Source organism: Mobula birostris, chromosome X, assembly GCF_030028105.1.
Source record: "Mobula birostris isolate sMobBir1 chromosome X, sMobBir1.hap1, whole genome shotgun sequence".
Lineage (NCBI taxonomy): Eukaryota > Metazoa > Chordata > Chondrichthyes > Myliobatiformes > Myliobatidae > Mobula > Mobula birostris.
This window is the reverse complement of record NC_092402.1, coordinates 3,615,009-3,632,623: the sequence shown is the minus strand read 5'-3', so window position 1 is coordinate 3,632,623 and position 17,615 is coordinate 3,615,009. Positions and strand designations below refer to the sequence as shown.

General features: G+C 48.2%; 1 protein-coding gene across 2 annotated transcripts in view; it reads right to left on the bottom strand.

Annotated features, from left to right (window-relative positions):
- The window catches only part of LOC140191751 (zinc finger protein Aiolos-like), a 309,305-nt gene that overhangs the window by 164,526 nt on the left and 127,164 nt on the right, over nucleotides 1-17,615 (bottom strand). The window contains exon 4 of one of the 2 annotated variants that reach the window (XM_072249457.1): nucleotides 224-469. In XM_072249457.1, coding sequence (XP_072105558.1) covers nucleotides 224-469 — 246 coding nt within the window. The remainder of the gene's footprint in view (nucleotides 1-223; nucleotides 470-17,615) is intronic. The other variant, XM_072249458.1, reaches the window with a different exon arrangement.

The window sequence follows — 17,615 nt, the reverse complement described above, 5'->3', positions numbered from 1 at the left end:
GTGGGTGTCGTCTGCCAGTTTGGCTGGAAAGGGCCTGTGGACGCTGGGACCTCGCAGAGGAGCCTGTTCAACAGCTGGACCCCCTCCCCCACGGTCGCCCGCCATGCAAGACAATTAAATCAACACTGAAGTGTGATATTTGTTCAAACGTTATGTACTTAAATTGGCTCCGCTGTATGTTTACAGTACTGTGCTTTGCTTTAATTTGAGGAACACCAATTACCAGTGTGGCTTCGCTTGTGTACCATGAGGACATTAGGTCCGACACAGGAGAGTCCACAGATATCACATGTCAGTTTTCCATTAGCTGTTCTAATACCATCGACTGTAGATGACTGGCGGCTGAAGTGATCGCCCTCGCTCTCCGCCAGGCCACTGCTGTCGGCGCCCCTGTATTCGCCCGGCTGGCAGCCGTCTTCCCTGAGGTCCAGGGCCTCTTCGCCGTCGTGGTACGACGTCTTGGCAACGCCTGCGGAGCAACCAGTAAGGAAACGACTTTTACCTTTCCGCCCGTGAGTAAAAGTTGCATTAAAAGCTACTTTTATTTTTAAATAAAAATTGATTTCACGTCTTCACGGCCTGTCTCACGCAGTAAGGATGTGACGGTGAGGCTTTATAAAGGCACCTGGGAACGCGGTGAGAAGATTTGGGTGCCTCGTCTACTGAGAAAAGACGTGCTGGCACTGGAGACGCTCCAGAATAGATTCATGCCAATGATCCTGGGAATGAAAGGGTTAATGTATGAGGAGTACCTGACCGCTCGACAGAGTGGGTGTGGAGAGGATGTTTCCTATGGTGGGGGAGTCTGGGACCAGAGGACACAGATAGAGTGGATGTGGAGAGGATGTTTCCTATAGTGGGGGAGTCTAGGACCAGAGGGCACAGATAGAGTGGATGTGGAGAGGATGTTTCCTATAGTGGGGGAGTCTAGGACCAGAGGACACAGATAGAGTGGATGTGGAGAGGATGTTTCCTATAGTGGGGGAGTCTAGGACCAGAGGGCACAGATAGAGTGGATGTGGAGAGAATGTTTCCTATAGTGGGGGAGTCTAGGACCAGAGGACACAGATAGAGTGGATGTGGAGAGGATGTTTCCTATAGTGGGGGAGACTAGGACCAGAGGACACAGATAGAGTGGATGTGGAGAGGATGTTTCCTATAGTGGGGGAGTCTAGGACCAGAGGACACAGATAGAGTGGATGTGGAGAGGGTGTTTCCTATAGTGGGGGAGTCTAGGACCAGAGGACACAGATAGAGTGGATGTGGAGAGGATGTTTCCTATAGTGGGGGAGTCTAGGACCAGAGGACACAGATAGAGTGGATGTGGAGAGGATGTTTCCTATAGTGGGGGAGTCTAGGACCAGAGGACACAGATAGAGTGGACGTGGAGAGGATGTTTCCTATAGTGGGGGAGTCTAGGACCAGAGGACACAGATAGAGTGGATGTGGAGAGGATGTTTCCTATAGTGGGGGAGTCTTGGACCAGAGGACACAGATAGAGTGGATGTGGAAAGGATGTTCCCAATTAGGTGAGTGCCTTGAACCAAAGTTCAAGTAAATTTTATTATCAGAGTACATCTATGTCACCTTATAGATTCATTTTCATTTTCCTGTGGGCACACTCAGCAAATCTACAGAATAGTGACTGTAACAGGATCAATGAAAGATCAACCAGAGTGCAGGAGACAACAAAAACTGCAAAATGCAAATCTAAATAATTAGCAATAAGCAACAGAAAGTGAGATCATCGGTTGTGGGAACATTTCAACGAGTGAGTGTAGTTAACCCCTTTTGTTCAAGAGCTTGGTGGCTGAGGGATCATTATAAAGCAGCTGTGGATGCGTGTGCCCCCATAAAGTCATTCAGGGCTTTCCCCAATCAGAAGCCCTGGCTGAAGCATGAAATCCAGAATCGCTGAGAACCGGACCAAAGGCTTTCAAGTCTGGAGATCGAGAGGTGCAGGTATGATCTCCAGGAGGTCATCTCTCGGGTGAAGTGGAGATTCCGGACTAGACCGGAATCAACGAGGGATGCTCAACAGCAGGGTTTGAATCACATAACCTCCTAGAAAGCCAGATCTTGCAAGTTAGGGGACAGCAGAACTCTGTTCCCAGATGAACTAAATGGGCTCTGCTTGCTCTGACCAGCAGAACAGGGAAGAACCATCACACACCCGTCTCCTGACGGTCCTTCGGTCTCAGTACCTGAAGCTGACGTCCGGCTGCCTTCAAGAGAGTAAATCCAAGGAAAGTACCCGGTCCGGACAGTGTACCCGGCCAATTACTGAAGACCAGTGCAGACCAACTGGCTGGTGTATTCACGGAGATCCTCAACCTCTCGCTCCAGCAGTGTGTGGCACGCACCTGCTTCAAGCGGGCGTCAATCGTACCGATGCCTAAGAAGAGCGTGATATCCTGTCTAAATGGCTATCGCCCAGTGGCTCTTACATCCACGGTGATGAAGTCTTTTGAGAGGCTGGTATTAAAGCACATTGGCCCCTGCCTGAGTGGCGACTTGGATCTGCTCCAATTTGCCTACTGGAGCAACCCGTCCGTAGCAGATGCCATCTCGTTGGCTCTTCGCCCAACCCTGGAACATCAGGACAGCAAAGACGCATACATCAGGATGCTCTTTATCGACTACATCTCGGCGTTTGACACCATCACCCACTCTAAACTAATCAGTGAATTCCATGACCTGGGCCTCAATGCCTCCCTGTGCAATTGGAGCCCAGATTTCCTCACTTGTAGACCCCAGTCAGTTCAGGTTGGCGGAAACATCTCCTTCACATTCTCCATCAGCACAGGAAGTGTACTTGGCCCCCCGCTCTGCTCGCTTTACACCTCTGACTGTGTGGCTGAGCACAGCTCCAACACCATATACAAGTTTGCTGACGACACCACTGTTGTGGGCCGTATCAAAGGTGGCGATGAATCAGTATACTTTATACTTCATTGTCACCAAACAATTGATACTAGAGCGTACAGTCATCACAGCGATATTTGATTCTGCACTTCCCACTCCCCAGATTATAAATATTAAATACTAAATATAGTAAAAAGTAGTAAATATTAAAAATTTAAATTATAAATCATAAGTAGAAAATAGAAAAATGGAAAGTAAGGTAGTGCAAAAAAACCAAGAGGCAGGTCCGGATATTTGGAGGGTACGGCCCAGATCCGGGTCAGGATCCGTTCAGTAGTCTGATCACAGTTGGAAAGAAGCTGTTTTCAAATCTGGCCATACGAGTCTTCAAGCTCCTGAGCCTTCTCCCGGAGGGAAGAGGGATGAAAAGTGTGTTGGCTGGGTGGGTCGTGTCCTTGATTATCCTGGCAGCACTGCTCCGACAGCGTGCGGTGTAAAGTGAGTCCGAGGACGGAAGATTGGTTTGTGTGATGTGCCGCGCCATGTTCACGATCTTCTACAGCTTCTTTCGGCCTTGGACAGGACAACTTCCATACCAGGTTGTGATGCACTCTAGAAGAATGCTTTCTACAGTGCATCTATAAAAATTAGTGAGGGTTTTAGGGGACAGGCCAAATTTCTTTAGTTTTCTCAGGAAGCATTGAGGGGGGAGACTGAAAACTTGGCTGAGTGGTGTAATAACAACAACCTCTCTCTCTCTCAATGTCTCCAAGACCGAGGGACTGATCGTAGATTTCAGGAGAGGGAAACCAGAGGTCCATGAGCCAGTAATCATTGGAGGATCAGAGGTGGGGAGGGTCAGTAACTTTAAATTCCTGGGTGTCACTATCTCAGAGGACCTGTCCTGGACCCACCATATAAATATAATTGCAAAGAAAGTATGACGACGCTTATCTTCCTCAGGCGTCTGCGGATGTGTGGTGGAAAGTGTATTGACTGGATGCATTACGGCCTGGTACGGGAACACCAATGCCTTTGAGCAGAAAATCCTACAAAAGGTTGTGGATTCAGCCCGGTACATCACGGGTAAAACCCTCCCAACCATTGAGCACATCTACATGAAACATTGCTGTAGAAAACCAGCATCCACCATCAAAAATCCTCACCACCCAGACCATGCTCTTCTCTCACTGCTGCCATCAGGAAGGAGGTACGGGAGCCTCAGGTCCCACACCACCAGGTTCAGGGACAGTTATTACCCCTCAACCATCAGGAAGGAGGTACAGGAGCCTCAGGACCCACACCACCAGGTTCAGGAACAGTTATTACCCCTCAACCATCAGGAAGGAGGTACAGGAGCCTCAGGACCCACACCACCAGGTTCAGGAACAGTTATTACCCCTCAACCATCAGGAAGGAGGTACAGGAGCCTCAGGACCCACACCACCAGGTTCAGGAACAGTTATTACCCCCTCAACCATCAGGAAGGAGGTACAGGAGCCTCAGGACCCACATCACCAGGTTCAGGGACAGTTACTACCCCTCAACCATCAGGACCTTGAACAAAAGGGGATAACTGCACTCATGTAAGGACTCTGTAACATCGTTTTTGCATGCCCGTCATTTATTTTGGTATTTATTTATATTTGCATTTGCAGAGTGCATTGATCCTGTTTACAGTTACCGTTCTACAGATTTGCTGAGGATGCCCACAGGAGTTGTATGTGGTGACACGTATGCACTCTGATAATAAAGTTCACTTTGAACTTCGGTAGTAACTGCTCTTGAACCTGGCGGTGCGAATCCTGAGGTTCTTTGAACCTTCTACCTGATGGCAGCAGCGAGAAGAGAGCGTGTCCTGGCTGGCACAACCTCAGAGTAAAAGGACGTCCCTTTGAAGCGAGACGATGAGGAATTTCTTCAGCCAGAGGGTGGTGAGTCTGTGGAATTCACCGCCACAGGAGGCCGTGGAGGCCAAGTCAATGGGTGTATTTAATGTGGAGGGTGGTAGGTTCTCGATTGGTCAGGACGCAAAGGTCACGGGGGGGGGAGAAGGCAGAAGAATGTGGTTGAGAGGGATAGTAAATCAGCCGTGATGGAATGGTGGAGCACGCTCGATGGGCTGAATGGCCCGTTTCTGCTCCTATACAGTGGCGTTCAGAAGTTTGGGCACCCCGGCCAAAATTTCTGTTACTGTGAATAGCTAAGTGAGCAAAAGATGAACTGATTTCCAAAAGGCATAACGTTAAAGATGACACATTTCTTCAATATTTTAAGCAAGAAAACTTTTTTTATTTTCATCTTTTACAGTTTCAAAGTAACAAAAAAGGAAAAGGGCCCAAGGCAAAGTTTGGGCACCCTGCATGGCAGTACTTAGTAACACCCCCTTTGGCAAGTATCACAGCTTGTAAGTGCTTTTTGTAGCCAGCTAAGAGTCTTTCACTTCTTGTTTGGGGGATTTTCGCCCATTCTTCCTTGCAAAAGGCTTCTAGTTCTGTGAGATTCTTGGGCTGTCTTGCATGCACTGCTATTCTGAGGTCTATCCACAGATTTTCGATGATGTTTAGGTCAGGGACTGTGAGGGCCATGGCAAAACCTTCAGCTTGCGCCTCTTGAGGTAGTCCATTGTGGATTTTGAGGTGTGTTTAGGTTCATTAAGTTCTATTTTAACTTCGTCAGTCCACAGGACTTGTTTCCAAAATGCATCAGGGTCGTTTAGATGTTCCTTTGAACTTTTTGAATAGAACTTTTTGGCCGCAATGAGCAACAGTATGTTTGGAGAAAAAAGGGTGCAGAATTTCATGAAGAGAACCAACTGTTAAGCACAGGGGTGGATCGATCATGCTTTGGGCTTGTGTTGCGGCCAGTGGCATGGGGAACATTTACTGGTAGAGGGAAGAATGGATTCAATTAAATACCAGCAAATTCTGGAAGCAAACATCACACCGTCTGTAAAAAAGCTGAAGATGAAAAGAGGATGGCTTCTACAACAGGGTAATGATCCTAAACACACCTCAAAATCCACAATGGACTACCTCAAGAGGCGCAAGCTAAAGGTTTTGCCATGGCCCTCACAGTCTCCCGATCTAAACATCATCGAAAATCTGTGCTACGTGATAGTGATGGTGAGAATTGGAGGAGATGGCAGTTGAATGTGTGGCTGAGAAGTTGGTGCAGGGAGCAGGGTTTTAGATTTTGGATCATTGGGATCTCTTCTGGGGAAGGTGGGACCTGTACAGATTGGATGGGTTGCACCTGAACTCGAGGGGGAGCAATATCCTTGCAGGTAGGTTTGCTAGCATGGTTCGAGAGGGTTTAAACTAATTTGCAAGGGGGATGGGACCCGGAGTGATAGAGCAGTGAAAGAAGTGCATGGAGTAATGCCAGATCTAACATATAGAGAGGCTCTGAGGAAAGAGAAGCAGAATAAACGGTGTAAAGACTGTAAGGTAGAAAGGCTGAAATGTGTGTACCTCAATGCAAGAAGCATCAGGAACAAAGGTGATGAACTGTGAGCTTGGATACATACATGGAATTATGATGTAGTGGCCATTACACAGACTTGGCTGGCACCAGGGCAGGAATGGATTCTCAATATTCCTGGATTTCAGTGCTTTAAAAGGGATAGGGAGGGCGGAAAAAGGGGAGGAGGGGTGGCATTACTGGTCAGGGATACTATTACAGCTACAGAAAGGGTGGGTAATATAGCAGGATCCTCTTTTGAGCCAATATGGGTGGAAGTCAGGAACAGGAAGGGAGCAGTTACTCTATTGGGGGTATTCTATGGGCCCCCTGGTAGCAGCAGAGATACAGAGGAGCAGATTGGGAGGCAGATTTTGGAAAGGTGCAAAAATAATAGGGTTGTTATCATGGGTGACTTTAACTTCCTTAATATTGATTGGCACCTGATTAGTTCCAAGGGTTTGGGCGGGGCAGAGTTTGTTAAGTGTGTCCAGGATGGATTCCTGTCACAGTATGTGAACAGGCCGACTAGGGGGAATGCCATACTAGATCTAGTACTAGGTAACGAACCCAGTCAGGTCACAGATCCCTCAGTTAGTGAGCATCTGGGGGACAGTGACCACCACTCCCTGGCCTTTAGCATTATCATGGAAAAGGATAGATTCAGGGAGGACCGGAAAATTTTTAATTGGGGAAGGGCAAATTATGAGGCTATAAGGCTAGAACTTGCGGGTGTGAATTGGGATGGTGTTTTTGCAGAGAAATGTACTATGGACATGTGGTCGACATTTAGGGATCTCTTGCAGGAGGTTAGGGATAATTTTGTCCTGGTGAAGATAAAGAATGGTAGGGTGAGGGAACCATGGGTAACAAGTGAGGTGGAAAATCTAGTCAGGTGGAAGAAGGCAGCATACATGAGGTTTAAGAAGCAAGATCAGATGGGTCTATTGAGGAATATAGGGTAGCAAGAAAGGAGCTTAAGAAGGGGCTGAGGAGAGCAAGAAGGGGGCATGAGAAGGCCTTGGCGAGTAGGGTAAAGGAAAACCCCAAGGCATTCTTCAATTATGTGAAGAACAAAAGGACGACAGGAGTGAAGGTAGGACCAATTAGAGATAAAGGTGGGAAGATGTGCCTGAAGGCTGTGGAGGTGAGCGAGGTCCTCAATGAATACCTCTCTTCAGTATTCACCAATGAGAGGGAATTTGATGATGGTGAGGATAATATGAGTGAGGTTGATGTTCTGGAGCATGTTGATATTAAGGGAGAGGAGGTGTTGGAGTTGTTAAAATACATTAGGACAGATAAGTCCCTGGGGCCTGATGGAATATTCCCCAGGCTGCTCCACGAGGTGAGGGAAGAGATTGCTGAGCCTCTGGTTAGGATCTTTATGTCCTCATGTCCACGGAAGTGGTACCAGAGGATTAGAGGGAGGCGAATATTGTCCCCTTGTTCAAAAAAGGTAGTAGGGATAGTCCGGGTAATTATAGACCAGTGAGCCTTACATCTGTGGTGGGAAAGCTGTTGGAAAAGATTCTTAGAGATAGGATCTATAGGCATTTAGAGAATCATGGTCTGATCAGGGACAGTCAGCATGGCTTTGTGAAGGGCAGATCGTGTCTAACAAGCCTGATAGAGTTCTTTGAGGAGGTGACCAGGCATATAGATGAGGGTAGTGCAGTGGATGTGATCTACATGGAATTTAGTAAGGCGTTTGACAAGGTTCCACACGGTAGGCTTATTCAGAAACTCAGAAGGCATGGGATCCAGGGAAGTTTGGCCGGATGGATTAGGAATTGGCTTGCCTGCAGAAAGCAGAGGGTCGTGGTGGAGGGAGTACATTCAGATTGGAGGATTGTGACTAGTGGTGTCCCACAAGGATCGGTTCTGGGACCTCTACTTTTCGTGATTTTTATTAACGACCTGGATGTGGGGGTAGAAGGGTGGGTTGGCAAGTTTGCAGATGACACAAAGGTTGGTGGTGTTGTAGATAGTGTAGAGGATTGTCAAAGATTGCAGAGAGACATTGATAGGATGCAGAAGTGGGCTGAGAAATGGCAGATGGAGTTCAACCCGGAGAAGTGTGAGGTGGTACACTTTGGAAGGACAAACTCCAAGGCAGAGTACAAAGTAAATGGCAGGATACTTGGTAGTGTGGAGGAGCAGAGGGATCTGGGGGTACATGTCCACAGATCCCTGCAAGTTGCCTCACAGGTGGATCGGGTAGTTAAGAAAGTTTATGGGGTGTTAGCTTTCATAAGTCGAGGTATAGAGTTTAAGAGTCGCGATGTAATGATGCAGCTGTATAAAACTCTGGTTAGGCCACACTTGGAGTACTGTGTCCAGTTCTGGTCGCCTCATTATAGGAAGGATGTGGAAGCATTGGAAAGGGTACAGAGGAGATTTACCAGGATGCTACCTGGTTTAGAGTATGCATTATGATCAGAGATTAAAGGAGCTAGGGCTTTACTCTTTGGAGAGAAGGAGGATGAGAGGAGACATGATAGAGGTGTACAAGATAATAAGAGGAATAGATAGAGTGGACAGCCAGCACCTCTTCCCCAGGGCACCACTGCTCAATACAAGAGGACATGGCTTTAAGGGGTGGGAAGTTCAAGGGGGATATTAGAGGAAGGTTTTTTACTCAGAGAGTGGTTGGTGCGTGGAATGCACTGCCTGAGTCAGTGGTGGAGGCAGATACACTCGTGAAGTTTAAGAGACTACTAGACAGGTATATGGAGGAATTTAAGGTGGGGGGGGTATATGGGAGGGAGGGTTTGAGGGTCAGCACAACATTGTGGGCCGAAGGGACTGTACTGTGCTATACTATTCTATGCTTTATGTTCTAGGTTCTAATCTGTGGATAGACCTCAAAAGAGCAGTGCATGCAAGACGGCCCAATAATCTCACAGAACTAGAAGCCTTTTGCAAGGAAGAATGGGCAAAAATCCCCCAAACAAGAAATGAAAGACTCTTAGCTGGCTACAAAAAGCTGTGATATTTGCCAAAGGGGGTGTTACTAAGTACTGACCATGCAGGGTACCCAAACTTTTGCTTCGGGCCCTTTTCCTTTTTTGTTATTTTGAAACTGTAAAAGATGGAAATAAAAAAGTTTTCTTGCTTAAAATATTAAAGAAATATGTCATCTTTAACTTTATGCCTTTTGGAAATCAGTTCATCTTTTCCTCACTTAGCTACTCACAGTAACAGAAATTTTGACCAGGGGTGCCCAAACTTTTGCACACCACTGTACCTTCAAAGTTCAAAGTACATTTGTTATCAAAAGTATGTATACAGTGCACAACCTTGAGATTGGTCTCCTAACAGGCAGCCACTATACAAAGAAACCCAGAAGAAACCCAGTTAAAGAATCTGACCAACGCCCAAAGCGTGCGGAGAGGGAAGAAGAAAACAAATCGTGCAAACAACAAAGGTGAGCAAATTGTATTCGTGACGAACGTGAGGCCCCAGATACGAAGCCCGGAGCCGCCTCACAGCCTCAGCCTGAATTCAGCCCAGGCGGAGTAAACGTCTTATGGTCTTGTACACTTCTGACCTGTACTAAGTGTGCAGGGATTACTCAAATCCTCCCACGAAATGCACAGAGACTCTCAACTGAGCCGGGGAGGGGTGTAGCAACACTGCGGTTTGATAGTCATAGTCATATTGATCCCGGGGGAAATGGTTTTCGTTACAGTTGCACCATAAATAGTTAATTAGTAATAAAACCATAAATAGTTAAATAGTAATATGTAAATTATGCCAGGAAATAAGTCCAGGACCAGCCTATTGGCTCAGGGTATCTGACCCTCCAAGGGAGGAGTTGTAAAGTTTGATGGCCACAGGCAGGAATGACTTCCTATGACGCTCTGTGTTGCATCCCCGTGGAATGAGTCTCTGGCTGAATGTACTCCTGTGCCCAACCAGTACATTATGTAGTGGATGGGAGACATTGACCAAGATGGCATGCAACTTGGACAGCATCCTCTTTTCAGACAGCACCGTCAGAGAGTCCAGTTCCATCCCCACATCACTGGTCTTACGAATGAGTTTGTTGATTCTGTTGGTGTCTGCTACCCTCAGCCTGCTGCCCCAGCACACAACAGCAAACATGATCGCACTGGCCACCACAGACTCGTAGAACATCGTCAGCATCGTCCGGCAGATGTTAAAGGACCTCAGTCTCCTCAGGAAATAGAGACGGCTCTGACCCTTCTTGTAGACAGCCTCAGTGTTCTTTGACCAGTCCAGTTTATTGTCAATTCGTATCCCCAGGTATTTGTAATCCTCCACCATGTCCACACTGACCCCCTGGATGGAAACAGGGGTCACCGGTGCCTTAGCTCTCCTCAGGTCTACCACCAGCTCCTTAGTCTTTTTCACATTAAGCTGCAGATAATTCTGCTCACATCATGTGACAAAGTTTCCTACTGTAGCCCTGTACTCAGCCTCATCTCCCTTGCTTATGCATCCAACTATGGCAGAGTCATCCGAAAACTTCTGAAGATGACAAGACTCTGTGCAGTAGTTGAAGTCGGAGGTGTAAATGGTGAAGAGAAAGGGAGACAAGACAGTCCCCTGTGGATGTTTAATGTTCGATAATCTATTCTAGTTGCCCGTACTGATACACTAAACTGAAGGATCAACACAAAGTGGCAGAACAGTGGCGCAACCCAAACTCGGTAGCCGACCAGATCTGTCATTCTCCCCGGTGCTGAATTGCTGCTCTCAGCTGCACTGCTGAGGCCCTCTGCTGGTCGGAGATCAACCACGGGCACTGCGTCCCGGCTGTCTACATGATACGCAAGCTATGGTGGCACAATATGGAGAGCCAGCTGTTGCCCGCGTAGCAGACTCCCCCTCTCCACGCGGCATTCATTTCTAGAGGAATAGAGTATAGGAGCCAGGATGTGATGTTGAGGCTCTATAAGGCGCTGGTGAGACCTCACTTGGAGTACCGTGGGCAGTTTTGGGCTCCTTATTTAAGAAAGGACGTCCTGACGTTGGAGAGGGTGCAGAGAAGAGTCACTAGAATGATTCCGGGAATGAGAGGGTTAACATATGAGGAACGTTTGTCCGCTCTTGGACTGTATTCCTTGGAGTTTAGAAGAATGAGGGGAAGACCTCATAGAAACATTTTGAATGTTAAAAGGCATGGACAGAGTGGATGTGGCAAAGTTTTTTCCCATGATGGGGGAGTCTAGTACGCGAGGGCATGACTTAAGGATTGAAGGGCGCCCATTCAGAACAGAAATGCGAAGACATTTTTTTAGCCAGAGGGTGGTGAATCTGTGGAATTTGTTGCCACGGACAGCAGTGGAGGCCAAGTCATTGGGTGTATTTAAGGCAGAGATTGATAGGTATCTGAGTCGCCAGGGCGTCAAAGGTTATGGTGAGAAGGCGGGGGAGTGGGACTAAATGGGAGAATGGATCAGCTCATGATAAAATGGCGGAGCAGACTCGATGGGCCAAATGGCCGACTTCTGCTCCTTTGTCTTATGGTCTAACCCAAAGGAACGGCGGAGGCCGATGTGGCTCAGCACCAGCGGCGTCGCAGGAATCTACCTCTTTGCTAATCTGTTTATTGAGATGCAGTGTGGAATAGGCCCTCTTCGCCCTTTGAGATCCCCACCACCGGCAACCCTAGTCACGGGACGACTGACAATGACCAGTCAGCCTACCAACCGGCGCAGCCTTGCGACATGGCCCCCCCCCAGCCCCGGAGGAAACCCACGCGGGTCACGGGGAGAGCGTACAAACTCCTCAGAGACAGCAGTGTGAATAGAGCCCAGGCTGCCCGGTACAGTAAAGCGCGTTGCTAACCGTGCTGTCTGAAAAGAGGATGCTGTCCAAGTCGCATGCCATCTTGGTCAATGTCTCCCATCCACTACATAATGTACTGGGTGGGCACAGGAGTACATTCAGCCAGAGACTCATTCCACCGAGATGCAACACAGAGCGTCATAGGAAGTCATTCCTGCCTGTGGCCATCAAACTTTACAACTCCTCCCTTGGAGGGTCAGACACCCTGAGCCAATAGGCTGGTCCTGGACTTATTTCCTGGCATAATTTACACATTACTACTTACTCCCGAAGCCTTCCCCGCGAGTGGGTATAGCGGAGGTTTGAGATCAGAGTTTTCCTTCTCCTGGACGACCACGGCCGATGAGTCCCTGGCGTTAAGGCGCCAGTAGCCCACCTTTGCCCCTTCTCCTGTCGGTAGGAACGGCTGAAAGAAGCCTTGGCAGCGGAAAGCGGAGGAATCCGCAATCCGGCAGGAAGCTCACCCAAAGCGTGAGTAAACCACTGCCACAGGAATGGGCTCGCAGTTGACTTTCATTTCAAGAAGTCTGGGCGAGCTCAGCCTCCGTGGAAGAGGTTGGCAAGTCAACTTGAAAGTCTGCTGCTCTCCGCATTCAGTTGACTTGTGGTCCACTACCTGGTTTGGATGTGTGCAGAGTGAATATCTGATAGCTGGCTGATGAGAACTTGTGTACAAGATCCACCCAATACCACTGTGGTCAAAAAAGCCAACTGACACTCGCTGTGTGAATAATACGAGGTTGGGCAGGGGAACAGAGGCTACGCAAACAATCGCTGAACTGCATCAGTGATCTCTCTCAGCAAAGGCGGCAAGTTATCAGAGCAGTGGGGTGTTATGTTGAAGTTAAATAACACGTTGGTGAGGCCTAATTTGGAGTCTTGTGCGCAGCTTTGGTCGCCTACCTACAGGAAAGATGTAAGCAAGGTTGAAAGAGTGCAGAGAAGATTTACCGGGACTGGAGGACTTGAGTTATAGGGAAAGTTTGAATAGGTTCGGACATTATTCCCTGGAGCGTAGGAGACTGAGGGATTTAATAGAGGCATACAAAATTATGAGGGGTACAGGCAGGCTTTTTTCCACTGAGGTTGAGTGGAACTACAACTGGAGGTCATGGGTTCAAGGGGGAAGATGAAATGTTTAAGGGAAACTTCTTCACTCAGAGCGCCGGGAACGAGCTGCCAGTGCAAGTGGTGCAGAATGAGCTCAACTTCATTGTTTAAGAGAAGTCAGATAGGTGCATGGATTGTAGGTTTTGTGGGAGTAGACAGTTTAAGCGGTTTGGCACGGATTAGATGGGCTGAAGGGCCTGTTTCTGTACCATAGTTTTCTATGACTCCACGACTCCAAGCAGCAGAACCAATTTCTGACAGAATTACTGCGCCGTGCAAAGAAGTCTTAAGACACCCTAGATACCTTAAATGGCTTTCAGATGGTATGGCCTCCACAGAGCCCTGATCTCAACATCACCTGGGCCGTCTGGGATTCCCTGGAGAGACAGAAGCAAGCGGGGCAGACAAAGACAGCAGATGAACTATGGCAAGTTCTCCAAGATGCTAGGAACAACCTCCCGGCCGATTTGCTTATAAAACTGTACGGCGGTGTACCGAAGAGAACTTGAAGCAGTTTTAAAGGCAAAGGGTGGCCACAGAAATTGGTTGGATTTAGTTTTTTTTACTGTTTACTGCTCTTTATAGTATTTTTTTTGATGTTTAGAAACTTTCCATTTCATTATCTTTGAAAGCATCTTTGATTTACATAGTTTTTTTTAACATGTGCCTAGGACTTTCGCGCTGTACTGTACACACTGAAAAAAAATCTATTTTATGAGGTAAGGCTTTAAAACGTTCTTTGAAAAGCCATCAAACTGAATGACATACTAAATATTGCAGACGATGGAAATCTGAAATAAAAACAGAAAATCCCCTAAACCAAATTACGACCTCATCCTCAATGTCGAGCGACTCAACCTCTTTGACCAGCCTCCCATGCGAGACCTTGTCAAAGGCCCTGCTAAAGTCCACGCAGACAACGTCCAGTGCCTGGCCTTCATTAGCTTTCCTGATAACTTCCTCGAAAAATCCGGTAAGATTGGTAGGACACACGAAGCCATGATGACAATCCCTAACCAGTCCCTGTCTATTCAGATACCCACATATCCAGCCCCAGAGAATACCTTCCAATAACTTTCCCACTACCGATGTCAGCCTCACCAGCCTGTAACTTCCTGGTTTCTGTTTAGATTCTTTCTTCAACAACAGGACAACGCTGGCTATTCTCCAACCCTCCAGCACCCCACCCACGGCGAAGGAGGTTCAAAATATCTCCGCAGGGGCCCCTGCAGTTCCTGCACTTGCCTCCCACAGGGCCCAAAGGAACACGTTGTCAGGCCCTGGGGATTTATCCACCCTAATTTGCCTCAAGACAGCAAACGCCTCCTCATTTGTAATCCATCGAGGGCTCATGAGCTCACTGCTGCTTACATTAGATTGTGAGGACACTCAGTCCTCGTTTATTGTCATTTGGAAATGCATGCATGCATTAAGAAATGATACAATGTTCCTCCAGAGTGATATCACAAAAAAAAACAGGACAAACCAAAGACTAACACTGACAAGACCACATAATTATAACATCTAGTTACAGCAGTGCACAGCAATACCATAATTTGATAAAGAGCAGACCATGGGCACGGTTTTAAAAAAAAGTCTCAAAGTTCTGATCGACTCCCGATAGTCCCCGATAGCAGGCGGTAAAAGGGAGAAACTCCCTGCCTTAAGCCTCCAGGTGCCGACAACTGTCGATGCATTGGGAGCACCTGGCCACAGCCGACTCTGAGTCCGTCGAAAACTTTGAGCCTCTGACCAGCCCTCCAACACCGAGCACCGAGCGCTTCCAGCCCGCCCCGGCTGCCGAGCAACAGGCAAAGCCGAGGACTCGAGGCCTTCCCCTCCGGAGATTCCGGATCACACAGCAGCAGAGGCAGCGAAGCAGGCACCTCAGAAGTTTCTCCAGATGTTCCTCCGTTCCCTCACGTCTGCCTCCATCAAATCAGGATTGTGCACGGCACCCTGCTTGACAGGTAAGAGATACCGTTCACTGGAGTGGACGCGCGTGCTGCGTCGCGCCGTCGTCTTCTCCTCCTCCTCAGATCTATAGCTTTGCCTCACATCTATAGACTCAGCGTCTGTTTCCCAAGTAAATACAGGTACAATAAATCTATTTAACATCTCCCACTCTGTCTTCTGGCCCCACCACTCAAATCTTCCAGAGGACCAATTACGTCCCTTGCTATCGTTTTGCTCTTAATAGACACCCTCAGGACTCTCCTTCACCTTGTCTGCTGGAGCAACCTCATGTCTTCTTTTAGCCCTTCTGATTTCCCTTTTCGTACTCCTCAAGCACCTCATTTGTTCCTGCCTGCCTGTACCTGCTACGTACTTCCTTTCTTTTTCTTAACCAGGGCCTCAATTATCCTGGCTCTTTATTCTGACAGATACGTACTCGCTTTGTACAGCAGGCAGTGAAGAAAGATAATGGCATGTTGGCCTTCATAACAAGGGGAATTGAGTATAAGAGTAAAGAGGTCCTTCTGCAGCTGTACAGGGCCCTGGTGAGACCACACCTGGAGTACTGTGTGCAGTTTTGGTCTCCAAATTTGAGGAAGGACATTCTTGCTATTGAGGGAGTGCAGCGTAGGTTCACAAGGTTAATTCTCGGGATGGCGGGACTGTCATATGTCGAAAGATTGGAGCGACTGGGTTTGTATACTCTGGAATTTAGAAGGCTGAGAGGGGATCTTATTGAAACATATACGATTATTAAGGGATTGGACACGCTGGAGGCAGGAAGCATGTTCCCGCTGGTGGGTGAATCCAGAACCAGAGGCCACAGTTTAAGAATAAGGGGTAGGCCATTTAGAACGGAGTTGAGGAAAAACTTTTTCACCCAGAGAGTGGTGGATATATGGAATGCTCTGCCCCAGAAGGCTGTGGAGGCCAAGTCTCTGGATGCTTTCAAGAAAGAGATGGATGAAGCTCTTAAAGATAGTGGAATCAAAGGTTATGGGGATAAGGCAGGAACTGGATACTGATTGTGGATGATCAGCCATGATCACAGTGAATGGTGGTGCTGGCTCGAAGGGCCGAATGTTATAGAATAGAGAATTGTTTGACAGAGAAGACCATGAGACAAAGGAGCAGAAGTCGGCCATTCCCTCATTTAGTCCCACTCCCCCACCTTCTCACCATAACCTTTGATGCCCTGGCTACTCAGATACCTATCAATCTCTGCTTTAAATACACCAAATGACTTGGCCTCCACTGCCGCCCGTGGCAACAAATTCCACAGATTCACCACCCCCTGACGAAAAAAATTTCTTCACATTTCTGTTCTAAATGGGCGCCCTTCAATCCTTAATTCATGCCCTCGCGTACTAGACTCCCCCATCATGGGAAACAACTTTACCACATCCACTCTGTCCATGCCTTTCAACATTCGAAACGTTTCTATGAGGTCCCCCCTCACTCTTCTAAACTCCAAGGAATATAGTCCAAGAGTGGACAAACATTCCTCATATGTTAACCCTCTCATTCCCAGAATCATACTAGTGAATCTTCTCTGAACTCTCTCCAACGTCTGGACCTGAGACGTTAACTGCTTCTCTCCCCCCAGATGCTGCCCGACCTGCTAAATATTTAAGTCAAAGTTTAATTATCATTTAACCAGACGTGAATACCCATGAATACAGCCAAACGAAACAGGCATTACTCTGGGATCAAAGTGCAAAGCCCAGTACCGACAGTCACACACAACATATCGCACATATAGCAGCTGTCCGTCAGGTCCAACGATGACAGGAGAGCTGTGCGGGAGAGTTTTTAAAGCGAAAAAGCCGTTGGACTGGGGTAGTCCATCCTCTCTTAACCTCGGAAGTCCAGGTCTAGTGGTACGAGTAGTTGTCACAAACTGGGGGTCTTCCTTGGTTGCGGTGGGTGACCATGACATCTCCTCTGCCTCGTCACGCCCTTCGCTCTCCGCGGCGCGTTGCAGAGCCACATTCCTGGCTGTCGGATCTCACTGTAGACCTCATCCGCTCAGTCCGCCAGAGCTGACTTCGCATGCTGGGACAGGCACATCCCTATCTCACTGAGGTATGGGGACTGTGAGGGCTGCCGGCTACCCTCGCCTGGTTTGGCCCGCCTGTCGAAGCGGTGTGCCGGGGTGTGGCCGCTGTCACATGCAGACGGTTACTCAGAACCACGGGTGAGAGCTGAGCGTCCGGTGGGGACCGAAGGTGAGTGAGCTGCGCCTCCCGCACCCCCCCCCCCCAGAATGGACCATGACAAGCCCCTTCACCAGAGCTCCTCCCTTTCCCCGGACCTCCCATTGTCTTTGAGTCCATCGGTCTACAGTCGAGCACGATACAGCTCGCCTTCCACCGAGCAGACACTGGAGAGCAGCACCAAGC